The sequence below is a fragment of the Heterodontus francisci genome, chromosome 34, assembly GCF_036365525.1.
Source record: "Heterodontus francisci isolate sHetFra1 chromosome 34, sHetFra1.hap1, whole genome shotgun sequence".
Classification (NCBI taxonomy): Eukaryota; Metazoa; Chordata; class Chondrichthyes; order Heterodontiformes; family Heterodontidae; genus Heterodontus; species Heterodontus francisci.
Window position 1 is genome coordinate 5,783,431 of NC_090404.1, and position 17,082 is coordinate 5,800,512.

The 17,082-nt window shown below is 44.7% G+C and overlaps 2 protein-coding genes across 19 annotated transcripts in view; one reads left to right on the forward strand and one right to left on the reverse strand.

The window, feature by feature from the left end:
* LOC137348548 (zinc finger protein 91-like) overlaps nt 1-17,082 on the reverse strand; it is a 103,481-nt gene that overhangs the window by 38,538 nt on the left and 47,861 nt on the right. Inside the window, exons 10-14 of the mRNA XM_068013849.1 lie at nt 14,558-14,879; nt 8,357-8,554; nt 5,212-5,316; nt 3,515-3,704; nt 767-890 (exon numbers count right to left, since the gene is read on the reverse strand). Of these exons, the coding sequence (XP_067869950.1) occupies nt 767-890; nt 3,515-3,704; nt 5,212-5,316; nt 8,357-8,554; nt 14,558-14,879 (939 nt within the window). The remainder of the gene's footprint in view (nt 1-766; nt 891-3,514; nt 3,705-5,211; nt 5,317-8,356; nt 8,555-14,557; nt 14,880-17,082) is intronic.
* The window catches only part of LOC137348956 (zinc finger protein ZFP2-like), a 33,239-nt gene that overhangs the window by 3,306 nt on the left and 12,851 nt on the right, over nt 1-17,082 (forward strand). For 5 of the 18 annotated variants that reach the window (XR_010969154.1, XR_010969157.1, XR_010969153.1 and 2 more), the window contains exons 1-2: nt 519-4,374; nt 11,511-13,037. Coding sequence is in view for 1 of the 18 variants with exons in the window: in XM_068014193.1 (XP_067870294.1) it covers nt 11,979-12,965 (987 nt within the window). In the remaining 17 variants the exon portion in view is untranslated. Of the gene's footprint in view, nt 1-518; nt 4,375-10,966; nt 10,986-11,510; nt 13,417-17,082 lie in introns of those variants that run through there. The other 13 variants (XR_010969168.1, XR_010969167.1, XR_010969160.1 and 10 more) reach the window with 12 other exon arrangements.

The window sequence follows — 17,082 nt, forward strand, 5'->3', positions numbered from 1 at the left end:
CCTTTCCTGAAGGACATGGGTGAACCAGTTGGGTTTTTACGACAATCTGGTAGCTTTGATGGTCACTTTTTCTGAGTACAGCCCCCACAAAATACCAGATTGCTTCAGCTCAGTTTCACAAACTGTCTTTGTATTTTTGTTGGTAGATGCGAACCTCAAGCCTCCCATCATATCAAGATCTGAAAGAGTCACTCAGTTTATCGGGCTTTGAACATGGAAGCAAAAAGCACTGCTCACAGCGGGGAGAAACCGCACACGTGTTCTGTTTGTGGACAAGGCTTCAATCAACTGGCCTGTCGAGACATAAGAGCAGCCACACCAGGGAGAAACCGTGTGAATGTGGGAAGGGATTCCATTGTCCGTCTGAGCTGGAAATTCATCGACGCACTCACACTGGAGAGAGGCCGTTCACCTGCTCGGACTGTGGGAAGAGATTCACTGGTCATCCAGCCTCCATACACACCAATGAGTTCATACTGAAGAAAGAGTTTTTAAATGCCTAAGCTGCAACAAAAGTGCACATTCACTGAGGGAGCACCAGCGTTCCACACCGTTCAGCTGCTCTCACTGTGGAAAGAGTTTCAGGCGATTGTTTGCCGTGCTGCAACACCAGCAGCTTCACACTGGGGAGAGGCCGTTCAACTGCTCTGTGTGTGGGAAGGGATTCACTCGGTTATCCAACCTCCAGACACACCAGCGAGTTCACACAGGGGAGAAGCCGTTCAACTGCTCCTTGTGTGGAAAGGGATTCATTACTTCATCCAACCTGTTCACACACCAGCGAGTTCACGCTGACTGTGGGATTGGGTTCAGGCCACCATCCGAGTTCACAGTGGGGGGTGGGGGGAAAGTACATGTATTCTGTGTCTGACTTGAACTGATCATCCAACCTGGAGAGTCACAAGGACACCAGAACCACAGAGAAACCATGTAAATGCAGGGACTGTGGGAAGGGAGTCAATTACCCATCCCTGCTGGAAATTCATCAACGCAGTCACACGGGGAGAAGCCGTTCACCTGCTTTTCGTGTGGAAGGGGATTCACTCAGTCAACTACTCTGTTGAGACACCAACGAGTTCACACTGGGGAGAAGGCATTCACCTGCTCTGTTTGTGAGAAGAGATTCACTAATTCATCAAAACGTCTGACACACCAGTGTGTTCACAGTGTGTTCCACAGTGACTAGAATTGTCTGCTCTGATTTTCTATCCTCTACTGACAGTGATAGCTTTTGTAAACCCCTTTTTACAGGGATTAGAAGGGGAGGATTTGCAGACTCAAACCCAAACCAAAGTTCACATTACGATCTGAATATGATCGGCCTTTGAACGTGGAAGGGTAAATATTTGTCTGTTCTGTCTGTGGGAAAAGATTTCAAACATCAGTGTGACTGGAAAATCACTGAGACACACACACACCCGAGTGAGAGTGTTCCAGTGCACTGACTGTGGAAAGAGCTTTAACCAGTTACACAGCCTGAAAAAAAATCACACCATTCACAGCGTGGAGAAACTGTACGCGTGTTCAATGTGTGGACAAGGCTTCAGTTGATCATCCAACCTGGAGAGACACAAGAAAACTCGCACCACGGAGAAACCATGGAAATGTGGGGACTGTGGAAAGGGATTCAGTTGCTCATCACTGCTAGAAACTCATCGACGCAGTCACACTGGGGAGAGGCCATTCACCTGTTCTGTCTGTGGAAAGGGATTTTATCAAGCATCCAACCTGCTGACACACCAGCAAATTCACACTGGGGAGAGGCTCTTCACTTGCTCTGTGTGTGAGAAGGGATTGACTAATTCATCCCTCCTACTGAGACACCAGTCCATTCACACCGGGGAGAGGCCGTTCACCTGCTCCATTTGTCGAAAGCAATTTAATTGATCATCCAATCTGCTGAGACACCAGCAAGTTCAGAAGTGACTGCAGGGTTTGGATTCTGCTGCTATTGCTGGAATTGAATCCTGACCAGAAACCTGTTTCCAGTTGGGTTTCCAGAGGGCTCAGCACTAGGCCCCTTACATTTGTGGTTGTATATCAGTGATTTAGACTTAAATATAGGGGCTTTGATCAAGAAGTTTGCAGGTGATAACAACAATGGGTCCTATGGTTGATAATAAAGAAAACCTGTGCTCCAGAACTTGCACCTCTAGCCAAGCTGTTCCAGTAAAGCTACAACACTGGCATCTACCTGGCAATGTGGAAAATAGCCCAGGTACATTCTGACTCCCCAAAGCCTGTCCACAATCTACAAGGTACAGGTCAGGAGTGTGATGGAACACTCTCCACTTGCCTGGATGGGTGCAGCTCCAACAACACTCAAGAAGCTCAACACCATCCTGTATTTTTTTTTAATTCATTCATGGGACGCAGCCATCACTGGCCAGGCCAGCATTTAATGCCCATCCCTAATTGCCCTTGAACTGAGTGGCTTGCTAGGCCATTTCAGAGTCGACCACTTTGCTGTGGGTCTGGAATCACATGTAGGCCAAACCAGGTAAGGAGGGTAGATTTACTTCCCTAAAGAACATTAGTGAACCAGATGGGTTTTTAACAACAATCGGCAATGATTTCATGGTCACCATTAGACTAGCTTTTTAATTGCATATTGATGAATTGAATTCAAATTTCACCATGTGCTGTGGTGGGATGCGATCCCAGTCCCCAGAGCACTAGCCTGGGCCTCTATATTACTAGTCCAGTAACATTACCACTATGCCACTGACTCCCCCCCAAGACAAAGCAGCCCACTTGATTGGCACCCCATCCACAAACATTCATTCCCTCCACCACCGACGCACTGTGGCAGCAGTGTGTACCATTTACAAGATGCACTGCAGCAACTCACCAAGGCTCCTTAGACAGCACCTTCCAAACCCGCAACCTCTATCATCTAGAAGGACAAGGACATCAGATGCACGGGAACACCACCATCTGCAAGTTCCCCTCCAAGTCACACACCATCCTGACTTGGGACTACATCGCTGTTCCTTCACTGCCGCTGGGTCAAAATCCTGGAACTCCCTTCCTAACAGCACTGTGGGTCTACCTACACCCCAAGGACTGCAGTGGTTCAAGAAAGCAGCTCACCACCAGCTTCTCGAGGGCAATTGGGGATGGGCAATAAATGCTGGACTAGCCAGCAGCACCCACGTCCCACGAACGAATAAAACCTGCAGGGATATGGAGCAAGTTATGGAAAGTGGAAATAGGCTGGATAGTTCTTTTTTAGCCAGCACAGAAATGATGGGCCGAATGGCCTCATTTGTCGCGAGTTTTCTATGTTTCTGTTCTGACAGTTGGGGTTTGTTTCTCCTGATGTTAATAACCCCTCTACCTGGGCTAGAGTTTAATATTCTGGATAGATTTGAAACACAGTTTTGTAGATTTTTTGTCCTTCCCACCCGAGTGTTTAACATCACCCGGCTGGAGCTCAGAAAGTACAATCTGGGGGGAGGATCATACGGCAGGAACAGAACTTCAGCCTGGACATAGTCCTTCAGGGTCATACAAAGAGGGACAAATGGCACTTGGGTCTTTCTCCTCTCTCTTCACTGACACCAAAGTCCCCTTGTGGGTTAATCCTGAGGTGCGTATGAAATGTGTCCCAGCTGCTCTCTTCCATGGTTCAGAGCTCCTAGGCACAGAACAGAAGGCTCCTTTACAACTGTGCTTAGAGTCAGGAAGAACAACGGTGAATGCTGGAAACGTGATGTCAAATCAGAGATTGGAGTAAAACTGTGATCTGTTCCTGACTGCAAGTGAAATTTCAGGTTTAAGTTTCCAGTCTGAAAATGACTGGTAATTATTTTATGAAGATTTGATGTGTTTGTGCGACCGCCCTGAGTCTACCACTTTAAGGCAGGCATTAACTCATTTAAAATAAGCCCAGTTCAAATAACTTGGTCAAAGCCTACATTAAAATGGCATGTGGAGGAGTTCACAGGAGCTTGTTAACTGCTGGTACAATTATACAAGAGACATTTGATCTCCAGATAAAGAAGGGTGTTTCCTGCAGCCATGTCTGTAATGGCTATCAGATCGTACTTATTTATTTCTATTTGCACCATCAGTTCATCTGATTTGTTTCGAATTCTACTTGCATTCAGATTCAGAGCCTTTAGTTTTGTCCTTTTATTATTTTTGTAACCTCTAGCCTTATCTGCTGATTTACTGTTAGATTTGTACTCACTGTCCCTTCCTGTCACGGTCTGTTTATCTTTTCCCATATTAATACGTTTCTCTCTTGCCTTGTCTCTACCCTTTGTGCTGGATGTGATAGAGGTTTGGAACAGGGTATCGTGGAGGGAACGATCCCACCAGAATGCTGAAAGCGGAGGGGAAGATGTGTCTGGTGGTAGCACACAGGAGGTGAGGGAAATGATGGAGGATGATGTGTTGAATGTGGATGTTGGTAGGGTGAATAGTGAGGACAAGGGGAACCCTATAGTGGTTCTGGGAGAGGGGGAAAGGGGTGATAGCAAAAGTGTGAGAAATGGAATGAACAGGATAGAGGAGGCTGCAGGGAGTGGGTTAATAAACCCTGGGGCAACGCGGGCTTCACACACACTGAGCGTAGTCCCAGGCCCCAATATAAAATAGGGAACGTTATCCGATTTACAACCAACTGGTGTAGGTCTCAAAGCCAGAATAAGAACCTTCCAGTCCCATGTTTGTATCTAATCCGTGGTGTACTTGCCGTGGGAGTGTTTGACGTGACAGTGTAGAGGGAGCTTTACTCTATATGTAGCCCTTGCTGACTGGTAGAGGCATTGCCATGGCGAATGCACCAGTTTACGGTGACTGACTGTTAACTGCTAAGCTTTATTTAACATTTACGTCAGGCAGCTTGACTCTGATTGGTTAAGGCATTGCCCTGAGGAATGAACCAGCGAATGGCTGTCACTTACTTTGTTCTGCTGAAACAGGCGCAATGTTTGTACATGTTCTTTCTGTCTGCAAAGAACAGGGCCCTGTGTATTAATACATGTCGCCCTCAGTAAGCGCAAATGCACCACACTGCGAGCCCTACTGACAATCTTAAATTGTTTGTCAGTGTAATTCTTAGCACACTGTGGATTATTTAGCAAATGTTGTCCAATCGCTGAATCACATCTAATGTCGGACACTGTGTGTTTTGAGTTTTGCAAGCAGGACTGGTGCATTCGCCATGGCAACACCTCCACCAATCAGAGTTCACTTGCCAACCAATCAGCACTCTCTTCTCATGCAGTATAAGTTGCTGTTTTCCCTTGTATTTGTAATTCTCCTGGTTCTTGTGATTGTCCAATACGAAAATCTTCGACAACATGTCTTTATTTTAAGCAATACTCAAGTTATTTTAAATTGTAAAAAATACTGTTTAGGTCTTAACTGCAGCATTATGTCCAGTTCTGGTGCTACACTTTTGGAAATATGTGAAAACAGTAGGGAGAGCGCAGAAAAGATTCACAAGAATGGTTCCAATATGAGGAACATCAGTTGCGTGGATAGATACATCGGTACGAACATACGAAATAGGAGCAGGAGTAGGCCACTCGGCCCTTCGAGCCGGCTCCTCCATTCAATAAGTTCATGGCTGAACTGATTACTCCACATTTCCACCTACCCCTGATAATCTTCCACCCCCTTGCTTATCAAGAATCTATCTGCCTCTGCCTTAAAAATATTCAAAGACTCTGCATTCCGCTGCCTTTTGAGAAAGAGAATTCCAAAGCCTCACAACCCTCTGAGAAGAAATTTCTCCTCATCTCTGTCTTAAATTTTTTATTTATTTTATTTTGAAATACAGCACTGAAACAGGCCCTTCGGCCCACCGAGTCTGTGCCGACCAACAACCACCCATTTATACTAACCCTACAGTAATTCCTTATTCCCTATCACCTCCCTACACTAGGGACAATTTACAACGGCCAATTTACCTATCACCTGCAAGTCTTTGGATGTGGGAGGAAACCAGAGCACCCGGCGAAAACCCACACAGGCAGTACCCAGAATTGAAACCGGATCCCTAGAGCTGTGAGGCTGTGGTGCTAACCACTGCGCCACTGTGCCGCCAAACAGTGACCCCCTGGTTCTAGATTCTTCCACAAGGGGAAACATCCTTTCCACATCCACCCTGTCAAGACCCCTCAGGATCTTATATGTTTCAATCAAGTCACCTCTTACTCTTCTAAATTCCAGCGGATACAAACCTAACCTGTCCAATCTTTCCTTGTAAGACAGCCCACCCATTCCAGGTATTAGTCTAGTAAACATTCTCTGTACTGCCTCCAACACATTTACATCCTTCCTTAAATAAGGAGACCAATACTGTACACAGTACTCCAGATATGGTCTCACCAATAACCTGTATAGCTGAAGAATAACCCCCTTCTTTTGTATTAAATTCCCCTCGCGATAACCAACAACATTCTATCAGCTTTCCTAATTACTTGCTGTACCTGCATACTCACCTTTTTGCGATTCACGCACTAGGACATCCAGATACCTCTGCATCTCAGAGCTGTGTAATCTCTCACCATTTAGATAATATGCTTCTTTTTTATTCTTCCTGCCAAAGTGGATAATTTCACACATTCCCACATTATACTCTATTTGCCAGGTCTTTGCTCACTCACTTAACCTATCTATATCCCTTTGTAGCCTCCTTATGTCCGCTTCACAAGTTACTTTCCTACCTATCTTTGTGTCATCAGCAAATTTAGCAATCATACCTTCGGTCCCTTCATCTAAGTCATTTATATAAATTGTAAAAAGTTGAGGACCCAGCACAGATCCCTGTGGCACACCACTCGTTACATTTTGCCAAACAGAAAATGACCCATTTATGCCTACTCTCTGTTTCCTGTTAGCTAGCCAATGTTCTGTTCATGCCAATATGTTATCCCCTACACCATGAGCTTTAATTTTTTGCAATAACCTTTGATGTGGCACCTTATCAAATGCCTTCTGGAAATCTAAGTACAATACATCCACCGGTCCCCCTTGATCCACAGCACATGTAACTCCCTCAAAGAATTTCAATAAATTGGTTGAACATGATTTCCCTTTCACAAAGCCATGTTGACTCTGCCTAATTACCTTGAATTTTTCTAAATGCCCTGCTATAACATCTTTTAATAACTTCTAACATTTTCCCTAAAACAGATGTTAAGCTAACTGGCCTCTAGTTTCTTGCTTTCTGGCTCCTTCCCTTTTTGAATAAAGGAGTTGCATTCGCTATTTTCCAATCTAACGCAACCTTCTAGGGAATTTTGGAAAATTAAAATTAATGCATCAACTATCTCGCTAGCCACTTCTTTTAACACCCGAGGATGAAGTCCTTCAGGACCCAGGGACTTGTCAGCCCGCAGCTCCAACAATTTGTTTAGTATGACTTCCCTGGTGATTGTAATTTTCTTGAGTTCCTCCCTTCCATTTCCTGATTTACAGATAATACTGGGATGTTTCTTGTATCCTTAATAGTGAAGACCGATGCAAAATATCTGTTCAATTCACCTGCTATCTCCTTATTATCAATTATTAATTCCCCAGACTCACTTCCTATCAGAGCAACGCTCATTTTGTTAACTCTTTTCTTTTTAAAGTATCTATAGAAACTCTTACTTTATATTTCTAGCTAGTTTTCTCTCGTACTCTAATTTTAACTTCCTTATCAATCTTTTAGTCATTATTTGCTGTTTTTTATATTCTGTTCAATCTTCTGACATGCCTCCCATCTTTGTGTGATTATAGGCTCTTTAAGTTTGATACTATCTTTAACTGTTTTAATTAACCACGGATGACGGGTCCGACCTTGGAATTTTTCTTTCTCAGTGAAATGTATCTTTTCTGTGTATTCTGAAATATCTCCTTAAATGTCTGCCACTGCATCTCTATTGACCTATCCCTTAAGCTAATTTGCCAGTTCAGTTTAGCTAGCTCTGCTTTCATGCCCTCATAATTGCCCTTATTTAAGTTGAAAATACTAGTCTTGGACCCACTCTTCTCTCCCTCAAACTGAATGTAAAATTCAATCATATTATGATCGCTGCTACCTAGGGGGTGCCTTAACTATGAGGTCATTAATTAATCCTATCTCGTTGCAGATTGCCAGGTCTTGGATAGCCTGCTCTCTGGTTGGCTCCGGAATGTATTGTTCCAAGAAATTGTCCCGAAAACATTCTATGTACTCCTTATCTCGTTTACCTCTGCCCATCTGATTTTTTTCACTCTATATGTAGGTTAAAATCCCCCATAATTATCGCTGTATCTTTCTGACAAGCTGCTGTTATTTCTTCCTTTATACCCCATCCTACTGTGTGGTTAACGTTAGATGGCCTGTACACCACTCCCACAAGTGACTTCTTACCTTTATGATTTCTCATCTTTACCCAAACTGCTTCCACATCCTGATCTCCTGAACTTAGGTCAACCCCCTCTATTATGCTAATATCATCATTAATTAACAGAGCTACCACTCCACCTTTTCCTAGCTTACTGTCCTTCCTAATTGCCATGTACCCTTCAATATTCAGGTCCCAATCTATGTCATCTTGCAGCCATGAGTCTGTAATGGCTATCAAATTGTACTTATTTATTTCTGTTTGTGCTCTCAGTTCATCAGTTTTGTTTTGCATGCTACGTGCATTCAGATATAAAGCCTTTAGTTTTGTCCTTTTATTACTTTTGTGACTCTAGTCCTATCTGTTGATTTACTCTTAGATTTGTATGCTCTGCCCCTTACTGTCACAGTCTGTTTATTATTTCCCATATTAATACCTTTCTCTCTTGCTTTGTCGCTACTCCTTGATTTACCATATCTTCCCAAATTTGATCCCTTGTCCCCACTATTCAGTTTAACTACTTTCCTAGTTGGTACCTACTGGCCCCAGCACAGTTCAGGTGTAGACGGTCCCAACGGTACAGCCACCACTTTCCCCAGTACTGATGCCAGTGCCCCACGAACCGGAACCCACCTCTACCGCCCCAGTCTTTGAGCCACACATTAATTTCTCTAATCTTAGTTGCCCTATGCCAATTTGCACGTGGTTTAGGTAATAAACCAGAGATTATTACCTTTGAGGTTTTGCTTAATTTAGCGCCTAGTTCCTCTTACTGACTCTGCAGAACCTCTTTCCTTGAGCCGCCTATGTCGTTGGTACCTACATGGAACACAGGGTGGCACAGTGGCGCAGTGGTTAGCACCGCAGCCTCACAGCTCCAGCGACCTGGGTTCAATTCTGGGTACTGCCTGTGTGGAGTTTGTAAGTTCTGACAAGTCTGCGTGGGTTTCCACCGGGTGCTCCGGTTTCCTCCCACAGCCAAAAGACTTGCAGGGTGATAGGTAAATTGGCCATTATAAATTATCCCTAGTATAAGTAGATGGTAGGGAAATATAGGGACAGGTGGGGATGTGGTAGGAATATGGGATTAGTGTAGGATTAGTATAAATGGGTGGTTGATGGTCGGCACAGACTTGGTGGGCCGAAGGGCCTGTTTCAGTGCTGTATCTCTAAACTAAACTAAACAATGACTGGATCCTTCCCCTCCCACTGTAAATTCCTCTCCAGCCCTGAGCAGATGTCCCGAACCCTGGCACCGGGCAGGCAACATAGCTGTCTGGACTCTCACTTTTTGCTGCAGAGAACAGTGTCAATCCCCCTAAAAAAATTCCTTTTTTCTCCCTCCACTGGAATGGTTTCCTGTCCGATGGTCCCCTCGTCAGGTTGATCATCCACCCTGCAGCCCCCACTTTCATCCAAACAAGCTGAAAGAACCTCAAACCTGTTGGACAATCTCAAAGGACGAGGCTCCTGCTTTCCTGCCCTCTGGGACCCCTTACCTGCCTGAGCTGCACCCACACTCACCTGTCCCTGACCACTGACCAAATCAGAAGACCCTATCCTAAGTGGTGTGACCGCCTCCTGGTACAAAATTTCCAGGTAACTTTCCCCCTCCCTGATGTGTCGCAATGTCTGCAGCTCGGCCTCCAGTTCAATGACTCTGAGCCGAACCTCTTCAAGCCACAAACACTTCCTGCAGACCTGTTTGCCCTGGATCACACCGGCATCCAGGAGCTCTCACATGCTGCAGCTGTGACCATCACCTGTCCTGCCATAGTTAATGTGTTTCAATTAACTAAATTATTTTATTCAATTATTTATTAGATTGGAGAAGTTGGGATTGTTTTCCTTGAAGAGAGGGTTGAGAGGAGATTTGATAGAGATGTTCAAAATCATGAGGGGTCTGGACAGAGTAAATAGGGAAAAACTGTTCCCATTGATTGAAGAATCGAGAAGAAGAGGGCACAGATTTAAAGTAACTGGCAAAAGAAGCAACGGTGACATGAGGAATAACATTTCAAGTAGCGAGTGGTTAGGATCTGGAATGCACTGGCTGAGAGTGTGGTGGAAGCAAGTTCATTTGAGGCATCGAAGAGGGATTTGGATTGTTCTCTGTGAAGAAGGAATGTGCAGCAGGACTACGGGGACAAGGTGGGGGAGTGGCACTAGGTAAATTGCTCCTTCAGAGAGCCAGTGCAGACACAATGGGCTGAATGGCATCCTTCTGTAACAATTGTGTGATTCTGGGTCATGTATTTTTAGTTATCTTGGTGTCTGACACTCATCAATAAAACAGGGAATTTCTGGAAACAGGCTGTAGGTATTGTTTTAGCAGATGATCAAATGTCTATTTCATACTTGTTCCAGCAGTTAATAGGATCCTGTAAACTCCTCTATGTGATATTTTGATGCAGACTTGAACCAATTTATTTTAAATGAGTTTACTTTCAGTAAGTTAAGACTGATTTTAAATTGGTAGACTCAGGACAGTCTTTGTAGAATATCTATTACAGTCATTTTCTGGGCTGTCACCATTCTGGGAAATTCACAGCGGAGGAACCCAGTGCGCAGGCGCCGAGCTGGACTGTATCTGGAGCATGCGCGGTATCACTTTGAACAGTGCTGTGCGGGAGCTGGAGTCGCTTTTTTTAGCGGGTGAGGATCGGCGGGGCACAGGAGAGGAATGTGGCCGGCGGGTGGTCGGGGAGGCTTCAGAAACATCTGGTGTAGGCCGTAAGCGCCGAATAAGAACCTTCAGGTCCCGCGTTTGCGGCTCCGGGGCTTTTTCCCGAACAGGCCCAGTTTAATGGCCGCCATCTATTTGAGGGGGGGCAGAGCGCATGTGTGGCCATCTTAGTGACGACACAGAGTGGGCGGGGCTTCAGGGTCCCAGTGACCAGGAGAGAAAATCATTGACTCATTGATTTGATTCTCACTCTGCAACACAGGGGATGGAGAACTGAACCCAGTCAGAGTAGAGGGAGGGAGAAAACTGGCAGTGGAGGAAAGAGATGGTGCGATGGCTTTGGATTTCAGCACAAGGAGGAGGGAGAGTGTGTGGAACGGGGATTTACAGCTTTGGGGTAACGAGAGAAAAAAAATGTTCCATAGAAACTAAAATTGTCTGTTCTGAATTTCTACCTTATACTCAATGATGAGGTTTGCAAACTCCTTTTACAGGGTATTAAAAGGGGAGGATTTCCAGACAGGAAACCCAACCAAAAATCAGATCAAGATCTGACAGAGTCACTCGCTTCATCAGTACCGGAATGTCATTGGCCTTTGAATGTGGAAGGAGAAATGTTTGTCGTCCTAACTGTGGGAAAAGATTTCAAACATCAGTGTGACTGGAAAAACACCGAGACACACATACCCGAGTGAGTATGTTCCAGTGCACTGACTGTGGAAAGAGCTTTAACCAGTTACACAGACTGTAAAAACATCACACTATTCACAGCGGGGACTAACCGTACACCTGTTCTGCATGTGGACGAGGCTTTAACTGATCATCCAACTTGGAGAGACACAAGGACACCTGCACCAGGGGGAAACCATGGAAATTTGGTGACTGCGAAGGGATTCATTTCCCCATTTGAACTGGAAACTCATCAACACAGTCACACTGGGGAGAGGCCGTCCACCTGCTCCATGTCTGGGAGGAGGTTCAGTCGTGCATCCTACTGTCCGACCAACCAACTTGTTCACTCTGATCAGAGACCTTTTAAATGTTCTGATTGTGAGAAGAGATTTATAAGAAAAAAGGATCTGCTGACACACCAGCGAGTTCACACCGGGGAGAGGCCGTTCACCTGCTCTGTTTGTGGGAAGGGATTCACTCAGTCAGGCAACCTGCTGACACACCAACGAGTTCACACCGGGGAGAGGCCGTTCACCTGCTTTGTGTGTGAGAAAGGTTTCACTCAGTTATCCTCTCTGCTGACACACCAATGCATTCACACTGGGGAGAGGCCCTTCACCTGCTCCGTGTGTGGGAAGGGATTCACTCAGTCGGGCAGCCTTCTGACACATGAACGAGTTCACACTGGGGAGAGGCCATTCACCTGTTCTTTGTGTGGGAAGAGATTCACTCGGTCATCTCACCTTCTGACACACCAGTGCACCCAAACTGGGGAGAGATTGTTCATCTGCTCTGACTGTGGAAAGGAGTTCACTAATCCATCCAAGCTTCTGACACACCAGCGAGTTCACAATGGGGAGAGGCCGTTCATCTGCTCCATGTGCGGAATGGGATTTACTCAGTCATCAGCTCTGCTGACCCACCAACTTGTTCACACTGATCAGAGACCATTTAAATGTTCTGACTGTGAGAAGAGCTTTAAAAGCAGAAACTACTTGATGCAACACCAGCGCGTTCACACTGGGGAGAGACCGTTCATCTGCTCCATGTGTGGAAAGGGATTCACCCAGTCATCAGCTCTGCTGACCCATCGACTTGTTCACACTGATCAGAGACCATTTAAATGTTCTGACTGTGAGAAGAGCTTTAAAAGCAGAAACTACTTGATGCAACACTTGCGAGTTCACACAGGGGAGAGGCCATTCATCTGCTCCGTGTGTGGGAACAGATTCAATAATTCATCCGCCCTGCTGAGACACCAGCGAGTTCACAAGTGACTGCAGGGATTGGTTCTGCTGATATTGCTGCTTTTATTTTTTCTTCAATTGGATGTGGGCATCGCTGGCAAGGTCAGTATTTGTTGCCCATCACTAATTGACAACTGAGTGGCTTGCTAGGCCATTTCAGAGGACGGTTAAGAGTCAACCACATTGCTATGGGTCAGGAGTCACATGTAGGCATGCAGTTAATCACTTCCTGGTTGTCTTCTTTTGTCTGCTATTGAATTAAAGATTTAATGAGCTGTGCTGCAAAATTTTGTTGACTGGGAATTCTTATCTGTGGTTTACAGTAATTCTGCTCCCAAATTTCAAAATTCTGTTTCTGATTCCTGTTATGATCCTGTAGTTTTCTTTTTCTTTTCCGGGAAGTATGCGGTGTGCCTTTAAAGCTGTAAAAGGATCAGTACTTCTTAAAGGCAACAAGCTCCAGAGACTGAGTTAAAGAAATAAAAGCAAAATACTGCGGATGCTGGAAATCTGAAACAAAAACAAGAAATGCTGGATTCACTCAGCAGGTCTGGCAGCATCTGTGGAAAGAGAAGCAGGGTTAACGTTTCGGGTCAGTGACCCTTCTTCGGAACTTCGAACCCTTCCGAAGAAGGGTCACTGACCCGAAACGTTAACTCTGCTTCTCTTTCCACAGATGCTGCCAGACCTGCTGAGTGAATCCAGCATTTCTTGTTTTTGTGACTGAGTTAAAGAATGCGTTCTCGTTGCCCCAGGATACAGCCACTCGGAGACTGTGATTCAAAGAGTGTATTCTGGTTGCTCACCGTACAGCCACTCAGGACCAAGGACACGAGATACATTGTTGGCGGTTGACGTTTTAAACTAGCTAAAAAACTGGCTTTTGACAGATATATAGACAGTCAGCTGGACCAGCATATACTGAAGGAAATGAAAGCTCTGTCTCCATTTATTTAAACCCTATTTATTATACTCTCAGAATTCTGATGTCAAGCCACATTAATTTCTTAAAAGAAAATAACCAATTCCTTTAACTACTGAACTGTAATTGTTGAAATTCATTGCTGGAAAAGAAGTGCACCAATTCAACTGCTGAATTAGACTATGGACTGTTCTACTGTTGAATAATCCTTTTTTCCCCATTAGATGGCTGTGAGGACTTCACGCAACCTTGGACTATTCCACATTGGAAGATTTCACTTCGGCAGGAGTGTAGATATGCCAGGACACTAATTTTTTTTCTATTTTAAATGTTTATATCTTGGAGTTTAAGAATTTAGTTTTTCTAATTAAACAGTTAATTTGTTGATCGAAAGACACCTGGTTTGGTTAGCCTCATTCGTGGGTTAATAAATGGTACAATTATCTGGGTCTTTAATTTGGAAAATTTAAAATATGTTAGGTGATCTGTGGAGCAACGGGACTGAATCAACGGTGCATTTCTCCCACCACAATCAGAATCATATCATTAGATTGGGGGCATTGACTTGAGCGGTCAGTCATATCATTCCTCAGTCCAAATTGTTTGTGTAAATTGTGAATAACAATGGTCCCAACATTGCTGCCTGTTGAACACCACTTCCCACCTTTTGCAAGTCTGAGAAGCTACTCTCAATCCCTACTGTCTGTTTTCTGTTTTGTAACCAGCTTGGTATCCATAACAGTACAATCTGCAAGGTGACCATGGTCAGGCTGTGTGGAGTGTAGGGTCAGGCAGCGGAATGGATGGAAAGATGATGACAAAATAGAAATCAGAGGATTGTATTTATGGAGACTGTACAGACTAGAGACACAGTGCACCAGTGGTGAGGAGGTGGGTATTGACGCCTGCAGCAGGGGCACTGACAAAGAAGACTTCTCTGATTTGTAGGTCCAGGATGGGTGGGGTCCATGGGGCTTTGGCTCCAGCCTCTCTTTCATGGTCTTGTCTGTGCTCAGGTGACCCTGGAGAAGGAGGTCCAGTGTCCATGTTACACTTGGTGACTTCCACAATCAAGGCAAAGATCGAACTGCACATTCACATTTGGATTTAACTGTGTATCATTGTATTGCTGTTGTTGTTTGTTTCATATTTGTGATGCATTAGGGCACTTATCGTATTTAATGGTTTTTGTTTTTATTCCATGACACTGGGTCAAGTTCACCTCAATTCGTTCGTGGGATGCGGGCGTTGCTGGCTAGGTCAGAATTTATTGCCCATCCATAATTGCCCTTGAGAAGGTGGTGGTGAGCTGCCTCCTTGACCTGCTGCAGTCCATGTGGGATGCAGATACACCAACAGTGCTGTTAGGAAGGGAGTTCCAGGATTTTGACCCAATGACAGTGAAGGAACGGCGATATAGTTCCAAGCCAGGATGGTGTGTGGTTTAGAGGGAACTTGTAGATTGTGGTGTTTCCATGCATCTGCTGCCCTTGTCCTTCTAGTTGGTAGCGATTGCAGGTTTGGAAAGTGCTGTTGAAGAAGGCTTGGTGAGTTGCTGTCATGCATTTTGTATTTGGTACACACTGATGTCACTGTATGTTGGTGGTGAGGGATTGAATGTTGAAAGTAGTGAATGGGATGCCAATCAAGTGGGCTGCTTTGTCCTGGATGGTGTTGAGCTTCTTGAGTGTTGTTGGAACTGCACCCATCCAGGCAAGTGGCGAGTATTCCATCACACTCCTGAATTGTGCCTTTGTTATGACCGACCGCTCCTGTCAAAGCCCCCAATCAAAATATACAATTCTGATTGTGGTGGGAGAGATGCACTGATCATTCAATCCCATCGTTCCACAGATCGCCTAACATATCATTTAAAACTTTCCAAATTGAAGAAAGACCCAGCCAAATTGTACCATCCATTAACCCCCGAATGAGGCTAACCAAACCAGGTATCTTTAAATCAATACATTAACTCTTTAATTGTAAGAACTAAATTCTTAAACACTATGAAGGTATAAACAACATTTAAAATAGAAAAAATTAGAGTCCTTGCAAATTTACAGTCCAATGTTGCTTGAAGTCCTCACAGGATGTTGCTCGATGTCCTCACAGAATGTTGCTTTCCTTCTTCAGCGAATTTCAGCAGTTAACGACTTGCAAACACTTTCAACAGAATCTATCTGACTTTAGAGTTTTTGAGGGATTAAAGATTGTCACAGTCTAACTTCCCTTCCTTCAGTTTAAATTACCAGAGATCTATGTATTGGCTTGATGTTTTTAGAATTTTAAGAGATAATAATTAAACAGACTAAAATCCTATTCCTTCAGTTTAAATGGTTGACAGCTCTTTTTCAGGTGTGCTCATCACAGCTGTCTGTGTATTCTGTGTCTGTGTGTTCTGTTAGGACAAATTGTCTCCAGTAAAAGCCAGTTCAAACTGAATTGAAACAAATGTATTGCATCAGGCTCACTCCCAGTGACTGTTTCTATGGTATCGAGAATGCACCCTTTGAATTGCAGTCTCCAAAATGGCTGTTTCTAAGGCAACAAAAATGCACCTTCCTATAACTCCTGAGGCATGCTGGTTCCTAAAGCAATACTGATCCCTTGCAAGCCTTTAAAGGCAAACCGCATATTCCGAATAAAAACTACAGGACCGTGACACCTTGTAGATGGTGGACAGGCATTGGGGAGTCAGGAGGTAAGTTACTCGCCACAGAATTGCCAGCCTCTAACCTGCTTTTGTAGCCACAGCATTTATGTGGCTGGTCCACTTAAGTTTCCGGTCAATGGTAACCCCCAGGATGATGTTAGTGGGGGATTCAGCGATGGTAATACCATTGAACATCAAGAGGAGATGCTTGAATTCTCTCTTGTTTGATTTGGTCATTGTCTGGTACTTGTGTGACACGAATGTTACTTGTCACTTATCAGCCCAGCCTGGATGTTGTCCAGGTCTTGCTGGATCTGGACACGGGCTGCTTCAGTATCCGAGGAGTTACGAATGCTGCTGAACATTGTGCAATCATCAGCAAACATCCCCACTTCTGACCTTATGATGGAGGGAAGATCATTGATGAAGCAGCTGAAGATGGTTGGGCCGAGGACACTACCCTGAGGAACTCCTGCAGGGATGTCCTGGGACTGAGATGATTGACCTCCAACAACCACAACCATCTTTGTGTTAGAGGTATGACACCAACCAGCCGGGAGTTTTCCCCCTGA